Raw genomic sequence first — 22,473 nt, forward strand, 5'->3', positions numbered from 1 at the left:
TCCCTATTCCCTGAGAGATAGCAATATTAAAATTAGGCCATTTAATAACCCTACAATGGCCTCTAAGTGTTCAAGTGAAAGGAAGAATCATGTCTCTCACTTTAAATCAAAAGCTAGAAACAAGGACCTACCTTATAGCACAGGGAACCATATTCAGTACCCTGTAATAACCTATAATGGAAAGCAATCTGAAAAAGAATATACATATATATGTGTGTGTTTATATATGTATGTGTGTACATATATATATATATAAATACAAAAAACTGAATCACTTTGCTGTACACCAGAATCTAACACAACATTGTGAAAAGGTAGAAATGATTAAGCTTAGTGAGGAAGGCAAGTCAAAAGCCAAGACAGGCTAGAAGCTAGGCCTCTTGCACCAATTAGCCAAATTGTGAATGCAAAGGAAAAGTTCTTGAAGGAAATCAAAAGTGCTACTCCAGTGAACACACAAATGATAAGAAGAGAAACAGGCTTACTACTGATATGAAGAAAGTTTTAGTGTCTGGATAGAAGATCAAACCTGCCACAACACTGCCTTAAGCCAAAGTCTAATCCAGAGCAAGCCCCTAACTCTCTTCGGTTCTATGAAGGCTGAGAGCAGTGAGGAAGCTGCAGAAGGAAAGTCTGAAGCCAGCAGAAGCTGGTTCATAAAGTTTAAGGAAATGTCTCTACTTAAAAAAAAAAAAAAAAGTGCAAGATGAAGCGGCAATTGCTAATGTAAAAGCTGTAGCAAGTTATCCAGAAGATCTAGACAAGATAATTAAAGTGGCCACACTAAACAACATATTTTCAATGGAGACAAAACAGCCTATAGCCTTCTACTGGAAGAAGATGCCATCTAGGACTTTCATAGCTAGAGAGAAGTCAACTCCTGGCTTCAAAGCTTCAAAGGTCAGTCTGACTCTCTTGTTAGGGGCTAAGGCAGCTGGTGACTTCAAGTTGAAGCCAATGCTCATTCACCATTCTGAAAATCCTAGGGCCCCTAAAAATTATGCTAAACCTACTCTGCCTGTGCCATACAAATGAAACAATAAAACCTGGATGCCAGCACATCTGTTTACAACATTTTAAGCCCACTGGTGAGACCTACTGTTTAGAAAAAAAGATGCCTTTCAAAATATTACTGCTCATTAACAATGTACCTAGGTCATCCAAGAGCTCTAATGGATGTGGACAAAGAATGTCACCTGCCATTTCAGTAAAAAAACAATATTGTGGTCATAAAGCCATCAGTTGCTGCAGCTGCCCCCCCACTCCCACGGTGCACCCTGAGGGGACTTCAGGACAGAGACAAACAAAATAGTGGCCCTAGATAGTTAAGATGCATACCAAAGGAATAATTTCAATGAGCCAAACTCTTGCACCTTCCCATACACAGAAAGGCACCAAAATCATTAACTTGAGATGTCTGTTTTTTGATTAGCAGTAATCTTTTTATGTTCCACTACACAGTTTTGTTTTCTTGTTTTTTTCCCAGCAAAACTCCTATAAATCCTCGCTCCTCCCTTACCTCTTTGGAATAGCCCCTCAGAGCTGAGAAACAGTATCCAGGCTATAGTCTTCAGTTAAGTCCGCCGAATAAAACATAATTCTCAACTTTTCGACTATGCAGTTTTTTTCAGTCAACACTGAGATGTATAACAAGATTAATGTTTGCCTGCTAACCCAAAATCCATTCTGCTGCCCACGGATCAAGGAACAATTTCGACTTTCAAGTTTTATTATTTAAGAAATACATTTCTTAAGACTATAGCTGCCACAGATAGCGATTTCTCTGATGGATCTGGGCAAAGGAAATTGAAAACCCTCTGGAAAGGATTCACCATTCTAAATGGCATTAAGAATATTTATTTCATGGGAAGAGATCAAAACATCAATATTAATAAGAGTCTGGAAGAAGCTGATTTCAACCCTCATGGATGACTTTGAGGGGCTCAAGACTTCAGTGGTGGAAGTAAATGTAGATGCAGTAGAAATAATAAGAGAACTAAAATTAGAAGTGGAGCCCGAAGACGTGACTGAATTGCTGCAATCTCATAATAAAACTTTAATGGAAGAGGAGTTGCTTCTTATGGATCAGCAGAGAAAGTGGTTTCCTGAAATGGAATCTACTCCTGGTGAAGATGCTGTGAAAATTATTGAAATGACAACAAAGAATTTAGAGTATTACATAAACTTAGTTGATAAAGCGGCAGCAGGGTCTGAGAGGATTAACTCCAATTTTGAAAGAACTACTGTAGGTAAAATGCTATCAAACAACACTGCATGCTACAGACAAATTGTTCATGAACTGAAGAGTCAATCAATGTGGCAGACTTCACTGTTGTCTTATTTTAACACATTGCTACAGCCCCCCAAGCTTCAGCAACCACCACCACCCTCATCAGTCAGCAGCCATCGCATTGAGGCAGGACCCTCCACCAGCAAAAAGATTTCAGTTCACTAAAGGCTCAGATGGTTAGCATTTTTCAGCAATGCTAGTATTTTTTAATCAAGATATGTAATTGTTTTTTTAGACATAATGGTATTGCATATTTACAGACTACAGTATAGTATAAAAACTTTTATGCACTGGGAAACCAAAATATTCATGTGACTTGCTTTATTTCAGTGATTGCTTTATTGTGGTGGTCTGCAACCAAACCTGCAATATCTTGAGGTATATTTGTACAACTGATCCTACAGACCAGAGCTCTTAATGGAGATTCCTCTTTTTTAATTCAGATTTTCCAAAGTAATCTTCCTTCTAAATTTAAAATGTTAAAATTTACAGGGCTGGTTTTTGGATGATTCAAAGTCCTCATCATCTGACAGACCAAAAGCCCCTAACCAGAACTTTTCCAAAAGGAGGGAAGCCCACTTGCCCCTTCCACAGACATAAAAAACAGCTGAAAACAGATTTTTCTCAAAGGAAATCCCTACAAATAGGTAGGCAACTAATGCTTCTTCTCCATTGTTTTCTATATTTCCAAAATCCTTCATAGTGACATATAATTCTTTTAGAATGGGAAAAAAATGTTTTAGGCACAAGTAAGGCAATCTTACATTACAATATTTAAGGTCTCTGCCGCAGAGATAGGGGAAAACCTCAGTAACAAACTGTCAAGAGTATTCTTTTGGCCTACTACAAATGTGCCTATAATCTCAAATCTGCTTACTTCAATGTCTTCATTCTCTCATAAGACAGATTCATTTTAAGGTAGATGGCTTAGTCGCCTTTAGCTTAAGTGGAGACAAGAATTATGTTAGGCAAAAGTATGGTTTTTTTTGACTGGAAGGGAAAGGGGTCACAGTATTTTAACGTCTAATAGTTATCAGGTCTTAGAAGCAAAGCCAAAAGCCGTTAAAATGAACACACACTTGTTAAAGAGTCCTAGTAAACAATATATAAGTCCATCTCTCTCATTCACATTAACACACTCTTTAACTGAACAAGTAATGAAAGTTACTGTTCAAAGGTCTAAAAATGAAATCAGTACCTATAATATAAAAAAGTAACATTGATGAGTAGTTTATTATGATCCTGATAACAGGCCAGATAGACTAGTATAGCTTACCTTGGTACAAAAAGATTCTGCAGGTGTTTTAGTATGCTTTGAACATATAGATTAGGCTCTTTAATAACTGGCAATGGAATAGAATCTTTCGGCAACACTAAAGCCATAATCCAGTCAGTATATACATCAACACAATATTTTACAGTCTCTCCGTCCAATGGAAGGGTCAGTCCATAGCAAATTACTTCCATGGTCCATTTTACCTAAACGAAAGAAAATATACATATAGAATCATTACACATTCCTATCTGTATATCAGTAGACTGATTTAAAATGTTAACCTCTTTTATTGTTAAAAACCTCTTAACTGAAGTATATTCATCTCAACATACATCACATTAATTCTACAGAATGTACTTTCCATGTATAAGACATACTCAGACGTTTCCTAAGCAAAAGATTTAAGAAGAAAATAAATTACTTATTTCTAATTATTAAGCTTATGTTGGCTTTCACCCCTTAAACATTATTATTGTTTGCTCTGTAAAATAAAAAGTAAGTACAGGTCATCTTGATTTTCCATAGAGACTGGAGGCACAGAAATAGAAAATTTTAGATATTTTTCTCCACTTAATTTGCATGCGGGTATGTGTGTCATTTAGGAAATCACTTACATAAATTTAATTATATTCCATTTCCAGATTATGCAATTTTAACAAACAACAGGAAGGAAGATGAACTGCCCAACTCTTATTTTGTGACTATTTTCATTGGCAAAGAAAACAATATTTTAAATGGAAGGGCAAGAACAAACACAGGTCAGAAGGGACTGAAGCTGGGTAAGATCTTAAAAAGGCACTTAGCTGCACTAAACGAGTTCCAGCCTCCTGACCTGTCTGAATCATAGGGGCCGAGAGAAGGTACCTAAGAGAATGCTGAACCACTGCTTGCAGTCATGAACAAATAAGGCACAATGAGAAAGGGGAAATGGTCTAATTTGCAAAAGAGGATGAAACTATATTCCAGATAATGTAGACTGGAAAGTTTAAGTGAATTCCAGACAAAACTCTGGGACAAATTACTAAGCAGATGATCAGTGAGCACTTATGAAAGAGAAAGCAGAGTCGCTGAGAACCAGCCTGCTCAAAAAGAACAAGTCATGCCAGACAAGCTTCATTCCTTTATTAAGAGGGTTACTATGAAGGCAGCTGACAAATGTAGAAAGCTGGCACTGATTTAAAACCAGTTTCTTAGGTACTTTCATAAATATTATCTAAACATCAAAATAACCGGTGTGAGAGGGTAAACTATCCTCATTTTATTTTTTATTTTTATTTTCTGGCCACACTGCATGGCTCGTGGGATCTTAGTCCCCCAACTAGGGATCAAAAGTGTACCCCCTGCAGTGGAAGCATGGAGTCTTAACCATTGGACTGCTAGGTAAGTCCCCATCCTCATTTCATACATAAGAAAACTGAAGTTTAGCAAATTAAGCAATTTGGACCATGGCACTCGTTTGGAAATGCTGGAGCTGAAAACTTGATCCCTGGTCTTCTAACTAGAAATCTAAAGCTATTTTCACCATGCCATTAACAGCCTTCTCTGGCAAAGGGGGATCTGCGCTTTAATAAGAAATTTGGTTCTTGTGGACAAGATGGAAAGATACAGTCCAGAAGGAGGTAGAATGGTTGGATTTGTAACTGGTCAAAATAACATGGGACAATAGCAGTGGATTACTGTACCAAGATCATTTTGGACGAAGATGCCCAATGGCATGCCAAAGGCTCTGCCAAGATTTTAACTTAGAGAAAAACAGATTACATGCTGACCATTTGTAGATATCACAAAGCTAAAAAAACAAAACAAAACAAAAAAAACACTTACTTGTTAAATAGAAATTCAGGATTCAAAAAGATTATAACAGCTTTGGGCTTTCCTGGTGGCACAGTGGTTAAGAATCCACCTGCCAATGCAGGGGACATGGGTTCGAGCCCTGGTCCCGGAAGATCCCACATGCCGTGGAGCAATTACATGCGCCACAACTACTGAGCCTGCGCTCTAGAGCCTGTGAGCCACAACTACTGAAGCCCGCGCACCACAACTACTGAAGCCCACGAGCCTAGAGCCCATGCTCTGCAACAAGAGGAGCCACCCCAATGAGAAGCCAGTGTACCACAACGAAGAGTAGCCCTTGCTCACCACAACTAGAGAAAGCCCATGCGCAGCAACAAAGACCCAATGCAGCCAAACATAAACAAATAAAAAATAATAATTTTTTAAAAAGGTTATAACAGCTTAAAACTAAAGCTAAATCTAACAAGATAAATACATGTACTGAAATTTTTAACCTCAGAACTACAAAGGCTAAGGGTAGAAAATACATAACAATATAATAGAAAGTAACATATAACAGCAATAAATGTTAAAAGTGACTATAAAAGCACAGTGAAGCTGTGACAAATGAGGTGGGAAGGGGTATGGAGGGGGTGGGATTTAGCTGAACAAGAGAAAGAATTTTAAAAGAGGTTGCAAGTCCCTAATTATCACAGGAAAGACCAAGGAGAAGGTATCTTTGGTAATATCTTCACACAATAGTTCAGTTGTATAATTCCAGAGGACACTGGATTCAAGACCTATTCTCTCATATCCTTTTGAGGGTAGGAAAGGAGAAAAAACAAGGGATGCACTGAGCACCTTTATCTTCTCACGCGCCATCTCTTCCCAGGAGAGGGCAGAAGGAATTACAGACACACCAAGAAGAGAGTGCGCCAGGACAAGTGCTGGTCCTCGGGGTAAGTCTCTGCCAGGGCACTCTGAGAAGAAAATGCTCCTCAGTATGAGGGGCTTCCCCTTCAGCAACCCAGGCTCTTTGGCCTACAGAGGGTAAATAAAATGCTTCCTGAGCTATAAACCTTAGTCTCCTATCTAGAGTTGTCTTATATCTCGATTAATTCTAATCTCTCCTTCACAAGAAATCAAAATGTAAGTGAAAAACGGTGTGGGGTGGGGCGGTGGTGTCTGAGAAATAGGTAAACCCAAAGCCTAAAGGTTTTATGAATGTCCTCAAGCACAGGGGCCAAGTTCTAATCCCGATCTTAGCCAGACCTCATACTAGCAAGCTCTGTATCACTCCATTATCAGGGCCCCTTCATGACTTCCCACTGGCAACTTAACTTTAGCCCCATCCCCTGAACCCAAGAACAGGGGAACAGCTCTAGGCCAAGCCACTCCAAAAGCTCCTCATCTTTAGGAACAGCAAACACAACCCCCATTCCAACCACGTGGGCTCACAGCTATACAGACTTAGCTGCTCTGTAGCACTCTTAAACCTAGAAGTCAGACAATGGTAGACTAGGATGGAGACAGCGGGAGAGCCTCGCACATATATGTAGCCTGAAGAAAACACAAGATAGGCCTTCAGTCAGAGGCCATCTAGAGGTAGGAATGAAGACCTTCCAAACACGAAATCTGAAGACTAAGCCTAAAACTTAGGGAAAGGGACCTGACAGGCAAGTCTCTGTCTCAGCTCACAGCTCAAGTGGAGAACTGGGTCCGGCTAGCAGGAAGTCCCAACAGCACAACGGTACAACCTATTCCTCATAACTCCCACAGACTCTGGGCCCCAACCCTCAACCCAAATACGGTCAAATTAAGACGTCACACTACATTGAGCAGAAATCCACTTAAAAAGACAATGTTAAACAAATTAGTCTGTAACAAACTTATATTTTCACAGAGTAGAATGAAATGAAAAAACACTTACTTCTTTGTCAGTTTTCAACAAACTCTCACCACCAGCCGCTGAAAGGGTACCTAAGGCCTGCCCGAGAGGATGAACCACCGCATTGGCCACCTCTCGCCCAACGCTCTCTGGATAGCTGTGTAGCACACTGGTGTGGCCCTGATCATTCTGAATCACCAAATGCAGCGACCTCCACTCAGAGTACATCGTGCCGCTAAAGGACTATCCAAATGGCACCTGAAAAGACAAAAGAGAATTACCAGTCAAACTATATTGCTGCAAACTAATAAAACTTAGTAAAATACATATTTACCCTACATAGCAAGATAAAAAAAGCTGTAAATATACTGCCTTGAGAAGACTAAGGGGAAAAAAAACATTTAAATGTCTTGAGAATGTCCCAAATAGCCTCTTAGTGAGATCAGGTAGGAAAGGCAGACCCTGGGAAGCAGCTGCCTGAGCACTTCCCCAAAAGAGCCCTCAGAAGCCCAGAGTAGAGCTGGGGCAGATGGCCACCGTGCAAGGGGATAAAATAATCAAATTTGGTACACTCACAGCATGAAGGAACCTTCTACATTTCATGTTCCAGGATAGAAAAAGATAGAAGAAGGGTATGCTCTAAGTAAGAAAGGGAGACAAAGGAAAGGGTTTACTCTAGGTCCCAGATTTTTCAGTCAACAGTTTCCAAGTACCTATTACTTGCTGGAAACATACCCCTGCAATTTCCCACCAATGTCCTCAAATCAGACATAAAATTCTTTGAGAATATTTTATTCTCTACAGCAGTGGCATACATTATTCTGGTAATGGAACCCCTGGAAGTCAATGTCCTTCAGAAAACATGTAAAGACCTGCCACTTACTAAGCATTTACTACATACTACTCGTGAAATCACATAACAACTCTATGAAAATTAAGTAATGCTATCCTTAATTCACAGATGAAAAAACTGAGGCATAGAGAGGTCTGCTGCTTCCCTGAGGCTTCACAACTATAACATGGTAGAGGTGGGTTTTGAGTCCACATCTGTTGGGCTCCAGGGACCAGGGTCTTAACCATAGCATGTACTGCCGCTCTCTAACCTATACATTCTCCATGACGTGTCCTGCTTTTCCCTATGCTGTATATTCTCCATGAAAAGATATCTAAGTCTACCATATAAATGAGAAACTTTAGCCACAGAAAACATCTATATGAATGCAATGTAAATATTACAATCATAAATGCCATACTCATGAGGAGAAATCAAGGATGGTTAGTCCTTTCCAATTAATTTCTATTAACTTTCATTTTCTACTTGCTCTGAAATCTGTTTGCCCAGCCAGCAGAGTTTAAGGATACACTTAAGCTTTAAAAAGTTCTATACCTTAAACTAGTTTTTCTTCAAACTGGTAGCTTTGTTTAATTTTATCTTACAAAACCTCATTCCAGCTCAAAAGTATCAGTGTTTTTCAAGAGGACATGGTCCTCCTCTGAACCAAGAGCCCCTGAAAATGGGAATGCATAAAGGATGCACCAGAATCGAACAAGGTACCTACAATGTGAAGGATGGGTGGATGCGACTGACCGTTAAAGTTGCCTCAATTTCCTTAGAATTTATAAGGAACCCCACTAAGGATATCCTGATGTTCCCCCCGCCCCCGGCACCACTACCCTAAAATAAGCAGTCTCAAAAACGGAAGGGAAAATTTGTGGCCCTGAACCAAATGACAGAGTAGAAGGACGTGCTCTCACTCCCTCTTGTGAGAACACCAGAATGACAACTAGCTGCTGGAAAATCATCAACAGGAAGACACTGGAACTCACCAAAAAAGATACCCCACATCCAAAGACAAAGAGAAGACACAATGAGACGGTACGAGGGGCACAATCACAGTAAAATCAAATCCCATAACTGCTGGGTGGGTGACTCACAGACTGGAGAACACTTATACCACAGAAGTCCACCCACTGGAGTGAAGGTTCTGAGCCCCACGTCAAGCTTCCCAACCTGGGGGTCCGGCAACGAGAGGAGGAATTCCTAGAGAATCAGACTTTGAAGGCTAGTGGGATTTAATTGCAGGACTTCGGCAGGGCTGGGGGAAACAGACTCCACTCTTGGAGAGCACACACAAAGCAATGTGTGCATCGGGACCCAGGGAAAGGAGCAGAAACCCCAATAGGAGACTGAACCAGACCTACCTGCTAATGTTGGAGGGGCTCCTGCAGACGCAGGGGGTGGCTGTGGCTCACCGTGGGGACAAGGACACTGGCAGCAGAAGTTCTGGGAAGTACTCCTTGGAGTGAGCCCTCCCAGAGTCCACCATTAGCCCCACCAAAGAGCCCAGGTAGGCTCCAGTGTTAGGTTGCCTCAGGCCAAACAACCACAGGGAGGGAATCCAGCCCCACCCACCAGCAGTCAAGGGGATTAAAGTTTTACTGAGCTCTGCCCACCAGAGCACCAGTCAGCTCTACCCACCACCAGTCCCTCCCATCAGGAAACTTGCACAAGCCTCTTAGATAGCCTCATCCACCAGAGGGCAGACAGCAGAAGCAAGAAGAACTACAATCCTGCAGCCTGTGGAACAAAAAACATTCAGAGAAAGATGGACAAGATGAAAAGGCAGAGGTCTATGTACCAGATGAAGGAACAAGATAAAACTCCAGAAAAACAACTAAATGAAGTGGAGATAGGCAACCTTCCAGAAAAAGAATTCAGAACAATGATAGTGAAGATGATCCAGGACCTCGGAAAAAGAATGGAGGCAAAGAGAAGGTGGAAAAAATGTTTAACAAAGACCTAGAAGAATTAAAGAACAAAAAAAGAGATGAACGATACAATAACTGAGATGAATACTATACTAGAAGGAACCAATACCAGAAAAACTGAAGCAGAAGAACGGATAAATGACCTGGAAGACAGAATGGTGGAATTCACTGCTGCAGAACAGAATAAAGAAAAAAGAATGAAAAGAAATGAAAACAGCCTAAGAGACCTCTGGGTCAATATTAAACGTAACAACATTCACATTATAGGGGTCCCAGAAGGAGAAGAGAGAGAGAAAGGACCAGAGAAAATATCTGAAGAGATTATAGTTGAAAACTTCCCTAACATGGGAAAGGAAACAGCCACCCAAGTCCAGGAAGTGCAGCGAGTCCCATACAAGATAAACCCAAGGAGAAACATGCCGAGACACATAGTAATCAAATGGGCAAAAATTAAAGACAAAGAAAAATTATGGAAAGCAGCAAGGGAAAAACGACAAATAACATACAAGGGAACTCCCATAAGGTTAACAGCTGATTTCTCAGCAGAAACTCTACAAGCCAGAAGGGAGTGGCATGATATACTTAAAGTGATGAAAGGGAAGAACCTACAACCAAGATTACTCTACCAAGCAAGGATCTCATTCAGATTCAATGGAGAAATCAAAAGCTTTACAGACAAGCAAAAGCTAAGAGAATTCAGCACCACCAAACCAGCTCTACAACAAATGCTAAAGGAACTTCTCTAAGTGGGAAACACAAGAGAAGAAAAGGACCTACAAAAATAAACCCAAAACAATTAGGAAAATGGTCATAGGAACATACATATCAATAATTACCTTAAACGTGAATGGATTAAATGCTCCAACCAAAAGACATAGGCTTGGGCTTCCCTGGTGGCGCAGTGGTTGAGAGTCCGCCTGCTGATGCAGGGGACACGGGTTTGTGCCCCGGTCTGGGAAGATCCCGTGTGCCGCGGAGCGGCTGGGCCTGTGCGTCCGGAGCCTGTGCTCCGCAATGGGAGAGGCCACAACAGTGAAAGGCCCGCATACCACCAAAAAAAAAAAAAAAAAAAAAAAAAAAAGACATAGGCTTGCTGAATGGATACAAAAAAAGACCCATATATATGCTGTCTACAAGAGACCCACTTCAGACCTAGGGACACATATAAACTGAAAGTGAGGGGATGGAAAAAGATATTCCATGCAAATGGAAATCAAAAGAAAGGTAGAGTAGCAATACTCATATCAGATAAAAAAGACTTTAAAATAATGTTATAAGAGACAAGGAAGGACACTACAAAATGATGAAAGGATCAATCCAAGGAGAAGATATAACAATTATAAATATATATGCACCCAACATAGGAGCACCTCAATACATAAGGCAACTGCTAACAGCTAAAAAAGAGAAAATAGACAGTAACACAATACTAGTGGGCGACTTTAACACCTCACAGCAATGGACAGATCATCCAAAATGAAAATAAATAAGGAAACAGAAGTTTTAAATGACACAACAGACCAGAAAGATTTAATTGACATTTATAGGACATTCCATCCAAAAACAGCAGATTACACTTCTCTCTCAAGTGCACATACGGAACATTCTCCAGGATAGATCACATCTTGGGTCACAAATCAAGCCTCAGTAAATTTAAGAAAACTGAAATCATATCAAGCATCTTTTCTGACAATGCTGTGAGATTAGAAATCAATTACAGGGAAAAAAACGTAAAAAACACAAACAAATGGAGGCTAAACAATACGTTACTAAATAACCAAGAGATCACTGAAGAAATCAAAGAGGAAATCAAAAAATACCTACAGACAAATGACAATGAACACACGACGATCCAAAACCTATGGGATGCAGCAAAAGCAGTTCTAAGAGGGAAGTTTATACAGCTAAACAAGCCTACCTCAAGAAACAAGAAACATCTCAGATAAACAATCTAACCTTACACCTAAAGGAACTACAGAAAGAACAAACCAAACACAAAGTTAGCAGAAGGAAAGAAATCATAAAGATCAGAGCAGAAATAAAGGTAATAGAAATAAAGAAAACAATAGCAAAGATCAATAAAACAAAAAGCTGGCTCTTTGAGAAGATAAACAAAATTGATAAACCATTAGCCAGATTCATCAAGAAAGAGAGGGAGAGGACTCAAATCAATAAAATTAGAAGTGAAAAAGGAGAAGTTACAACAGACACCACAGAAATAAAAAGCATCCTGAGACTACTACAAGCAACTCTATGCCAATGAAATGGACAACCTGGGAGAAATGGACAAATTCTTAGAAAGGTATAACCTTCCAAGACTGAACCAGGAAGAAATAAAAATATGAACAGACCAATCATAAGTAATGAAATTGAAACTGTGATTAAAACTCTTCCAACAAAAGTCCAGGACCAGATGGCTTCACAGGTGAATTCTATCAAACATTTAGAGAAGAGCTAACACCCATCCTTCTCAAACTCTTCCAAAAACCTGCGGAAGAAGGAACACTCCCAAACCCATTCTATGAGGCCACCATCAGCCTGATACCAAAACCAGACCAAGATACTACAAAAAAAGAAAATTACAGACCAATATCACTCATGAATATAGGTGCAAAAATCCTCAACAAAATACTAGCAAACAGAATCCAACAACACATTAAAAGGATCATACACCATGATCAAGTGGGATTTATCCCAGGGATGCAAGGATTCTTCAATATATGCAAATCAATCAATGTGATACACCATATTAACAACCTGAAGAAGAAAAACCATCATCTCAATAGATGCAGAAAAAGCTTCTGACAAAATTCAACACCCATTTATGATAAAAACTGTCCAGAAAGTGGGCATAGAGGGAAGCTACCTCAACATAATAAAGGCCATATATGACAAACCCACAGCAAACATCATTCTCAATGGTGAAAAACTGAAAGCATTTCCTCTAAGATCAGGAACAAGATAAGGAGGTCCACTCTCGCCACTATTATTCAACATAGTTTTGGAAGTCCTAGCCATGGCAATCAGGGAAGAAAAAGAAATAAAAGGAATACAAATTGGAAAACAAGAAGTAAAACTGTCACTCTTTGCAGATGACATGAAACTCTACATAGAGAAACCTAAAGATGCCACCAGAAAACTACTAGAGCTCATCAATGAATTTGGTAAAGTTGCAGGATACAAAATTAATGCACAGAAATCTCTTGCATTCCTATACATTTATGATGAAAAACCTGAAAGAGGGATTAAGGAAACACTCCCATTTACCATTGTAACAAAAAGAATAAAATACCTAGGAATAAACCTACCTAGGGAGACAAAAGACCTGTATGCAGAAAACTATAAGACACTGATGAAAGAAATTAAAGGTGATGCCAACAGATGGAGAGATATACCATGTTCTTGGATTGGAAGAATCAATATTGTGAAAATGACTATACTACCCAAAGCAATCTACAGATTCAGTGCAATCCCTATCAAATTACCAATGGCATTTTTTATGGAACTAGAACAAAAAAATCTTAAAATTTGTATGGAGACACAAAAGACCCCAAATAGCCAAAGCAGCCTTGAGGGAAAAAAACGGAGCTGGAGGAATCAGACTCCCTGACTTCAGACTATACTACAAAGCTACAGTCATCAAGACAATATGGTACTGGCACAAAAATAGACACATAGATTAATGGAACAAGATAGAAAGCCCACGCACCTATGGTCAACTAATCTATGACAAAAGAGGCAAGGATATACAATGGAGAAAAGACAGTCTCTTCAAAAAGTGGTTCTGGGAAAACTGGACAGGTACATGTAAAAGTATGAGATTAGAACACTCCCTAACACCATACACAAAAGTAAACTCAAAATGGATTCGAGACCTAAATGTAAGACGGGCACTATATAAAACTCTTAGAGGAAAACATAGGAAGAACAGTCTTTGACATAAATCACAGCAAGATCTTTTTTGATCCACCTCCTAGCATAATGGAAACAAAACCAAAAATAAACAAATGGGACCTAATGAAACTTAAAAGCTTTTGCACAGGAAAGGAATCCATAAACAAGACAAAAAGACAACCCTCAGAATAGGAGAAAATATTTGCAAACAAATCAATGGACAAAGGATTAATCTCCAAAATATATAAACAGCTCATGCAGCTCAATATTAAAGAAACAAACAACCCAATCCAAAAATGGGAAGAAGACCTAAATAGACATTTCTCCAAAAAAGATATACTGATGGCCAAAAGGCACATGAAAAGCTGCTCAACATCACTAATTATTAGAGAAATGCAAATCAAAACTACAATGAGGTATCACCTCACACCAGTTAGAATGGGCATCACCAGAAAATCTACAAACAACAAAGTTGAAGAGGGTGTGGAGAAAAGGGAACCCTCTTGCACTGTTGGTGGGAATGTAAATGGATACAGCCACTATGGAGAACAGTATGGAGGTTCCTTAAAAAACTCAAAATAGAATTACCATATGATCCAGCCATCCCACTGCTGGGCATATACCCAGAGAAAAACATAATTCAAAAAGACACACGCACCCCAATGTTCATTGCAGAACTATTTACAATAGCCAGGTCATGGAAGCAACCTAAATGCCCATCGACAGATGAATGGATAAAGAAGATGTGGTACATATATACAATGGATTATTACTCAGCCATAAAAAGGAAAGAAATTGGGTCATTTGTTGAGACGCGGATGGATCTAGAGACTGTCATACAGAGTGAAGTAAGTCAGAAAGAGAAAAACAAATATCGTATATTAATGCACATATGTAGAACCTAGAAAAATGGTACAGATGAACCGGTTTGCAGGGCAGAAATTGAGACACAGATGCAGAGAACAAACGTATGGACATCAAGTGGGGAAAGCCACGGGGAGAGGGTGTGTGTGTGATGAACTGGACGATTGGGATTGACATGTATACACTGATGTGTATAAAACTGATGACTAATAAGCATTTTTTTTAAATGGAAGGGAAAAAAGGGGAGACTCTGATAGGCTGCCATTCTCATCAGAGTATTAACTTACACCCACACAACATTTTTTCTCACCTTTTTTTATGAACATATATATAAACACACACACACACATACATATACATATAGTATACAGTATAATACACACACTATAATCTCTTCAATAAATGCACAAGAACATTATACTACAAGGTTTTTTGTTTTGTTTTAGTGTGATTTTTTACCCTTTATATTTGTCTTCATTCCCTACCCAAATAATTCACTTCCCTGAATAGATAATCCATTTAACCAACTTAACACTTCCTTGTGTATTTTGCTCCACCATAACTCAGTCATATTAAAATAATTTATATACACACATAGCTAGGGACTATATACTTTTCTACATCTTTTTTCCATTCACCAGTACCTCATGAATATCCTTCCGATAAGATTCTTTTTAATGGCTGTGTAATATTCCACGATATGGTACAATTTATTCAGTCTCCCAATGATTTACATTTACTTCATTTCCCATATTTTGTCACCAGGAAATAATATGCAATAAATATGCTTGCTTATATATCCTTAAGTAGTGGCCTTTTAATTTCTATGGAACAAGTTTCCAAGAGTGAAACCATTGGATCAAGGAGTATATGTATTTTTAATGTTAATAGGTCTTGCCAGACAGATTCCCAAAAAGCTGTAACAACTCCCATTTACATTAGGAATGGATGAGAGCCCTTCCCTCCTCTCACTCCCAATCTATTGCCAAGAATCAGATTTATTTACATATTTATTTATTTGCCAGGTATGAAGTGAAATTTCATTATTCTAGCCAAATATTTTTTTTAATTTTATAACTTCTAGTTCTGAGTCTGGCTTAGGTGATTTCTCCCTCCTATCCCCTGTATCAGTGTTTTTCAAACTGTGGGTCATAAAATAAATGAAATAGATAATACTTTTTAATTATATGGAATAGAATACACAATAAAGGCACCACACACAGTAAAGGTAAGTGATGTTCTGTGTAACTTGTTTCATTTTTTATATATGCATATATTCTGGGTCATAATGTAAAATACATAAAATATTTATTATGTGTCTAGGTCCAGAAGTTTAAAGACATAACCCTAAAGTGTATAATGCAGTTACTAGATTTCCATGCAAGATAATTAATTCTTCACATTTAAGTTTTATATCACCTGGAATTTACTTCTACGAGTGGTATAGGAAAGATCCAATTTTATTTTCTTAGAGATGTATAGTAAGTTGTGTCAACATCATCTATTAAAAACACATCCTTGCAACTAAGTCCATGCGCTGCAACTACTGAGCCCGCATGCTGCAACTACTTAAGACCACCCGCCTAGAGCCCGTGTTCCGCAACAAGAGAAGCCACGGCAATGAGAAACCCGTGTATCTCAACGAAGAGTAGACCCCACTCACCACAACTAGAAAAAGCCCATGCACAGCAACGAAGAGCCAATGCAGCCAAAAAACGAAAAACAAAAAAATAAAAGCATGTCCTTTCCCACTGACCTGAAATACCAATTTTGTCATATATTAAACTCTCATTTCTATAGGAATCTATTTACAAATCTGTTCTGTTCAACTATTTATTTGTCTATTCCTATGCTAATGCCATAACGATTTTTAAAAATTAATTAATTTTTATTTTTGGCTGCATTGGGTCTTTGTTGCTGCATGCAGGCTTTTTCTAGTTGTGTCGAGCGGGGGCTACTCTTCGTTATGGTGCATGGGCTTCTCATTGTGGTGGCTTCTCTTGTTGCGGAGCATGGGCTCCAGGCGCACGGGTTTCAGTAGTTGTGGCACACAGGCTCAGTAGTTGTGGCTCGTGGGCTGTAGAGTGCAGCCTCAGTAGTTGTGGCGCACAGGCTCTGCAGCACGTGGGATCTTCCCGGACCTGGGCTAGAACCCATGTCCCCTGCACTGGCGGATTCTTAACCACTACGCCACCAGGAAAGTCCAGCCATAATGATTTACATTCAGTGACTTTATAGAATGTTTTAACATCTGAAAAGGAAGCCCCCTTTACTTTGACTACTCTTTTTCAAAACTTTATCACCTATTCTCAGGCATTTACTCTTTTATACAAAAGTTAAGATGACTTTATCCAATTAAAGAAAAAAACCTTGCTAAAATTCTAATTGAAATTGCTTATCCACGTTCCCAGTTTTATCTTCTATGGCCACTTTCCCACCCCATCCTCCAAGCTATGACCCAAAGAACTACTGATGATTGCTCAAAACCGACAAGTTTGTTCATACCCTATATTACTGCTCATGCTGTTCCCCACCGCTTTCTACGTTATGAAGTCTTCACACTTCAAAGCACAGCTCAAATGTCCTCTTTGGTAAAACTTTTTTTGACTCCTCCAGTCACCCCTCTTCACCAGCTCTGAGTGCCTACTACAGGCTATTCATATTAAGCTTCACATTTGGTTATTCGTTAGCTTTGTAAAGATATCTTCACCACAAGTGTGTCAACCTTTTTTGAGGGGAAACCTACCTCACTTCCTGAATCTTTGAGAAGTCCTTGGCACACAGTGAATACTGAATGTTTCAGAATGCCAAGGTTTATCAATGGGAAAAAGGAAGATGTTAGAAGGTGTTCCCTTTATGCCACTGAAGGAAGTCCAAAATTTTGCATGTTGTATACAAATAAAAATTGAAAATGTCCATTTGCTTTAAGCTATTTGTTAGTATAAAAAAAGTAGTTGGATGGTTTTCAAATATTCAAGGAATATTTAAATAATAGTTAGCGGCTATTTCGGATAATACATTGCTGGAGGGAAAAAAATGTTTTAAGAAAAAAAAACAAAAGACAAGCTAGCTCTCAAACTCCACTGTATACATAAGAATCATTGAGGGGGGAGCCCTCTGGTTTAAAATGTAGATTTCAAAACTCCATCCCTAAAAAGCTCAATTCTATAGGTCTGGGTTAGGGCATAGGAATTTGCATTTTTAAGAAACAGCTACCACCCTTCCCAATTCTGAAGTAAAGACAGGAGTATCTTTCTTGAAAAAACACTATGAAAGACCAATCAAAACAGGATTAATAGCTCTTAAATTCTTCTTAAAATTTTTAAAGGGCTTCCCTGGTGGCACAGTGGTTGAGAGTCGGCCTGCTGATGCAGGGGACACGGGTTCGTGCCCCGGTCTGGGAAGATCCCACATGCCGCGGAGCGGCTGGGCCCGTGAGCCATGGCCGCTGAGCCTGCGCATCCGGAGCCTGTGCTCCGCAACGGGAGAGGCCACAACACTGAGAGGCCTGTGTACCACAAAAAAAAAAAAAAAAAAAAAAAAAAAAAATTTAAAGTTTTTAAATGTAAGAGATTTAAATTCTTCAAATCTATTAATGTTTAAATGATTACATGGAAGAAAATGAAATAAATGCTTCAAGAAACATGTAAGGTAGGGACTTCCCTGGTGGCCCAGTGGATAAGACTCTGAGCTCCCAATGCAGGGGGCCTGGTTTCAAACCCTGGTCCAGGAATCAGATCCTGCATGCATGCCGCAACTAAGAAGTCTGCATGTTGCAACTAAAGACCCCAAGTGCCCCAACTACGTGCCCCAACTAAAGAGCCCACGTACTGCAACTAAGACCGAGAGAGAGAAAAAGTCGAACTAAAATATTTTAACACATGTAATAGAAAAATACAGCTGCTAAATTTCAATAAAATGCATAAAAGACAAAAAATAAGACAAAGATGTATCTTATAATTACAGTTGTCCCTTGGTATCCACGGGGGACTGGTTCGAGGATCCTCCGACAATATCAAAATCACAGATGCTCAAGTCCTTTATATAAAAGTATGTGGGGGGTTTCCCTGGTGGCGCAGTGGTTGAGAGCCCGCCTGCCGATGCAGGGGACACGGGTTCGTGCCCCGGTCCGGGAAGATCCCACATGCCACGGAGCGGCTGGGCCCGTGAGGCATGGCCGCTGAGCCTGCACGTCCGGAGCCTGAGCTCCGCAATGGGAGAGGCTAGAACAGTGAGAGGCCCGCGTACCGCAAAAAAAAAAAAAAAAAAAAAAAAATATGTGGCATATAACCTATGCACATCCTCCTATATACTTTAAATCATCTCTAGATTATTTATAATACCTAATACAATGTAAGTGCTATGTAAATAGTTGTAAGTACAATATAAGTGCCGTGTAAATAGCTGCCTACATACAGCAAATTCAGGTTTTTCTTTTTGGAATTTTCTCGATTTTTTTTCCCCCAAATATCTTTGATTCATGGTTGGTTGAATCTGCAAATGCAGAACCCACCAATAGAAAGGGCCAACTGCAGAGGCAAATTAAACAATGAAGAGAAAATAAACGTTGGAAACAAACATAAAAAAAAAAAATCAAAGAAACACAAAGTAAAGTAACTAAGGCATCATTTTGTAAATATTAAACTAGCAAAATGAGTGATAAAAACTCACTGATTTAGGAGGTAAGGCCACAGGACACACTCTAGAGTTTAGGCAATGATTTTCAATTTAAAAAAAAAAAAAAAGGACTGCCCCCGCCCAGGGTATTTTGGAAATAGTAAGTGCACTTTTGGTTAATGCAACAACTGGGGCATGTTACTGGTATTTATGGGCAGATCCAGGATATCTAGACATCCTGTAACCCAGGTGACAGTCCTGCACAATGAATAATTTTGCAACATTTCACCTGACTTTCTAATGTCTGCCAGAAAATCATTCTGTTCTTAATTGTCTAAGGCTAAAAATCTAACTTCATTTTACTCATTAATACAAAATATTTTGTGCTATTTTAATATACACTTAATTTTCCAGTAACACAATTAACCATGCAAACCGAGGAAAGATTCAACTTTTTTATGTTTGGAACCTTACCATACCCAAGAATTGTTCACCATTTCAGAACAATTACATCACCAAAGGCCATACCTTGCGTGGTGTCTGAGTTGCTAATACCACACACTGCTGTCAGGAACACAATCACAAGAACTACATGCTACTTACTTAGCCCTTATTTCAAAATGTCAAATATAAAGTGCCATATTACTGTCTTACTTCTCAAGTTATAAGTAGACACAAGCATCTGACCATTTTGTTATGTCCTCTAGTATAGCTCTACCTGAGCATTTTTACGAAATACTAATTTTATTGGAAGGATAGTAATTTATGGTTTTCATTTGTTATTGTTAGTTTCACAGATTTTTAAAAAATTCTATGTGTTGGTAGGTTATATATTATCTGTTAATTTCAGGATACTGAAGCAGTCATTACCAATATTAGGTCTGGGAAGGATGAAAACCTCCAGTCTAGGAAACCAAACATGGGGTGAAGTGGGTACGGTACAAATTGGGGCAAATTAGAGAATTAAGGTTCTCTTTAAAGGACACAATCAGCCCTAGCCAACTATTACCTTAAAGGAATGTAGACACAGTGTTGCCTGATAATCCAGTTTTTCAAGAGACACAGAAAATCTGGACATCTCTGTGAAGTCCACTCTTTAAATGTTGGCAACTAATTCAAGTTTAAAAAAAAAAAAACAGGATGTAAGCTAAAAAGAACTCATCTATGGGTCAATTTACACCTCTGATCAAAGATAAAGGCATATGCTAGTTTTGGTAACTGAATTAGCATGATTCTTGTGGAGGGAAGGTAGGGAGGCATACACTATGAATGAGCCATTGCTGCCCTGAAAGTCACCCTAACCCACCTCTGCTCCAGGGTCTGGGCCTATAACCCAGCTATGGAAGTCCTATAACTTCATTTTGTTTCATGTTTGTTGCTGTTAGGGAAAAAAAAAAAGATGAGGGCAGAGTGTAATGTCACAGATTTGTCAGGGTAAGTCCTGTTGGGTCCAGTTTTGTCAGTGGCCAGCCTAGTCTTAAACACACAAATAAGAACCTCCTCTTGCTGTTGCAAGATGTCCAAAGCAACCCAGAGATCTCAGAGAACATCTGTAGTTTCAAGAACCAGAATTGTTTCACAGCCTAGGTCCTCCTGGGCAAAGATGTTCATATGTGCATCAACCTTTCAGGCAAAGCCCTGCTGGGCCTTGATTGCCTAGTCCACTTGCCATGGAATTGTTTGTAGCTCTAACCTGCCGATAAATTGACACACTTGTAAGGCACCTCAGGCTAATGCCATTTTTCTAACCATTCACCCAAGGACAGCACGAATGTTTTGCCAATACATAGTGGGAGACATAGTAATATCAGGTGCTTTGACCCAGTAATACCACTTAATTTATCCTGATAAACAACTCAACAGAAAAATGCACGAGGCATTCATTCACTGTAGTATTGCACATAAGATAGGGAAGTGATGAGAATTTAACTGTCCATCAATAATGGAATACCTTCACAATTAGGGCATATTAACTCTATATACTATAATGTAGCCATTAAACACAGAGATGAGAAGCATGAAAACAAATAGGAGACTGGTTAAGAGCCAGGACTCTGGAACTAGACTTCTTAGATTCAAATCCCAGTTCCACCACCTGCAAGTTGGAAAATCCTGCAAAAGTTGCTCTACCTCTGTGTCTGAGCATCCTCAACTGTTAAATGGAGATAACAGTAGGATAACAGTCTACTTTGGAGTTGTGATTAGAGAATCAAGACATGTAAGATGTTTGGAACATGTCCTATCTAGTCCATAGTAAGCAATCAACAAAATGATAGCTCTTATGGAGGAAGAATACTATGAATCCTCAGACTGGAGATTTGAAATTAACTTAGTAAAAACTGAGGGCAGAGAATGAGAGAAAGTTTAGCTTTATCATAGGAATAATACAACAGGAACTGAATTCCTATTAAGGAAATTTGACGGAAGTATCTAAGACAGGCTGAAGGGACAGCAGTAAAGCAGACTCCAGTGTCTCTAACATATTGAGGAAGGGGAGGACAGGAAGGATGGCAACATTGCAGGGAGGGTTGGGCACTGTGGTGAGATACTGAAGTCAGACGGCTGAGGGGTTTGACTGCTGTGTTAGGATCCTATGAGTCTCCTTCCCAGCTAGGCTCTGTTGGCTATCAACTTGAGCTGCGAGCAGAGAAGTCTCCACTTTCAATACTCCAGAAGTGATAGGATGAAAGCAAAGATGACAGTGCTACCCTGCAGATCACTTAATCTCCTTCCCAACTCTGCATGTATCCATTTTCTAGGTAATCTCTGGATGTTTCTACTATCAGGTCACTGTGTGCTGGGTAAGAGTTTATGACTTGTAGGTACTACCACAAAGTAACATGAAGGTTTGGTCTAATTGACAAACTACCAAAATGATCAATACAGTGGTAGACACACTAAGACCACAGCTTGGCATTAATTACATCAATTAACTCAGCCAATATTTATTACATGCCTTCTATACACCAAGCACAGGGACTATAATAATGAATAAACATCATCCTTGCTCCCAAGGAGTTTCAAATCTAATTACAGAGAACAGGTTTTTTTTAACTTTGTAAATTCATACATCAGTCATTTCATTAAACAAACATTTATTAA

General features: G+C 39.2%; 1 protein-coding gene across 4 annotated transcripts in view; it reads right to left on the bottom strand.

Moving 5' to 3' along the window:
* RALGAPB (Ral GTPase activating protein non-catalytic subunit beta) overlaps window positions 1-22,473 on the bottom strand; it is a 101,423-nt gene that overhangs the window by 74,179 nt on the left and 4,771 nt on the right. For all 4 annotated transcript variants that reach the window (XM_059036302.2, XM_059036304.2, XM_059036301.2 and 1 more), the window contains exons 2-3: window positions 7,270-7,485; window positions 3,567-3,769 (exon numbers count right to left, since the gene is read on the bottom strand). In XM_059036302.2, coding sequence (XP_058892285.1) covers window positions 3,567-3,769; window positions 7,270-7,455 — 389 coding nt within the window. In that variant the 5' untranslated portion in view covers window positions 7,456-7,485. The remainder of the gene's footprint in view (window positions 1-3,566; window positions 3,770-7,269; window positions 7,486-22,473) is intronic.

Source organism: Kogia breviceps, chromosome 14 (genome assembly GCF_026419965.1).
Source record: "Kogia breviceps isolate mKogBre1 chromosome 14, mKogBre1 haplotype 1, whole genome shotgun sequence".
Taxonomy (NCBI): Eukaryota; Metazoa; Chordata; class Mammalia; order Artiodactyla; family Physeteridae; genus Kogia; species Kogia breviceps.